Here is a 1,273-nt window from a genome sequence, read left to right as displayed (position 1 = left end):
AACAAACACTGCTTCTATGCAGCTGAGTAGTAGATTCAGGAGAACACGTGAAGCCTGCACCCGAGTACATGTCTTACTCTGTGAGCGAAAATTAATCTTCCTACAGCTTCTTTCAAGATCTGAAGTTCTTCTCAGCATTTTTGAGGCGCAAAATGGTAAAACGAGTTGCAGGATGCATGCTGCATGTTGATCTCGACGCGTGCTTGTCCGCCAGTTCTGTCTGTTCCGCAGCTAAGTAAGCCGAAAAAAAACTGAAGCCCTATATGGACAAAGGTGTCGGTCCTCGCGTGGCTACATGTTGTTTTGTCTCGTGTCGCTAACTGGGGTCCTATGCAGTTACTCAGAGAGCCCTCCGCGTACGCACACACAGCAGCAGCCTAGAACCTGCTGACAGGTGGGCTGATTTCTTGATCAAAGACCAACTTACGTGTGGCTGGCGAATGCCGCTGCTCGAATAGGCACTCCATATTACCTCCAAACCCGTTATACTACCTCGAGAAACTATAGACTTCATAAGCAATTCTATTTATTGTACATGGAATGTACACTATTTGTTCGAGTGGCCAAACTATTGTGCCAGCATACGACCCCGCGTCATCTCGTTTCCCTTTCTCCATCACAGAATCAGCGAATCACGGTGGATTGGCAGGGGCTACAGTAGAAGCACAGTTCGTCCTTGGAAGTAGCTGAAGCCTGAAGCTCTAAACATAGGTACCTCAGGGTCCTAGAAAATGCTGTATGCATATAGGGTGTGCATCTCAGGGAGTTGCGATTAACCTGTTGGGCACAAGTGGAGGACATCTGTGAAGCGATGGTTTGACAACACACGAAGAGGTTTCCTGGTCGAAATATGTGGTAAGCCCCAATATTGCACCAAAAAACAAACAGAGTACGACGCGGGTTGCATTTTCCAGCTGGCAGGACGGTCATCAGAATAAAATCGCGATGCCGAATGTCACAATGGCAAGAGCAACAAAACTTGGAGCTGCTATCGATGCGGAGCCTGTGAGGGAAGATATGATCCTGTCCCACTGCTCCTGCCTGCAAATCACCCGCAATCCCGTAGACAATATTCACTTCAATTCATAACAATGGAGGCGTTGTGGGCAGCACTGAGACGCAAGGACCAGAGTGTTGCTTACGTGAATAAAGCAGAGCCGTTACTTCCAAAAACAGCAGGCATCGTCTTGCAAATCAACGCGTAACCATTCTTCGTAGTTCCGTCATCAGCATAAGTTGAGAGCTGCCCACCACCCCCACTACCCCCACCACG

General features: G+C 48.5%; 1 protein-coding gene across 1 annotated transcript; it reads right to left on the bottom strand.

The window, feature by feature from the left end:
* Window positions 1-929: 929 nt before the first annotated feature.
* Window positions 930-1,272, bottom strand: ENH_00046610 (SAG family member; the record flags this gene model as incomplete). Its single annotated transcript, XM_013581026.1, has 2 exons — window positions 930-1,041; window positions 1,143-1,272. Coding segments are annotated over 2 exons (242 nt in total), but the record flags the coding sequence as incomplete, so codon positions are not given.
* Window position 1,273: the final 1 nt, after the last annotated feature.

This window comes from Eimeria necatrix, genomic scaffold, assembly GCF_000499385.1.
Source record: "Eimeria necatrix Houghton genomic scaffold, Enh_scaff3558, whole genome shotgun sequence".
In the NCBI taxonomy this organism is placed as follows: domain Eukaryota; phylum Apicomplexa; class Conoidasida; order Eucoccidiorida; family Eimeriidae; genus Eimeria; species Eimeria necatrix.
This window is presented reverse-complemented; position numbering and strand designations above follow the sequence as displayed.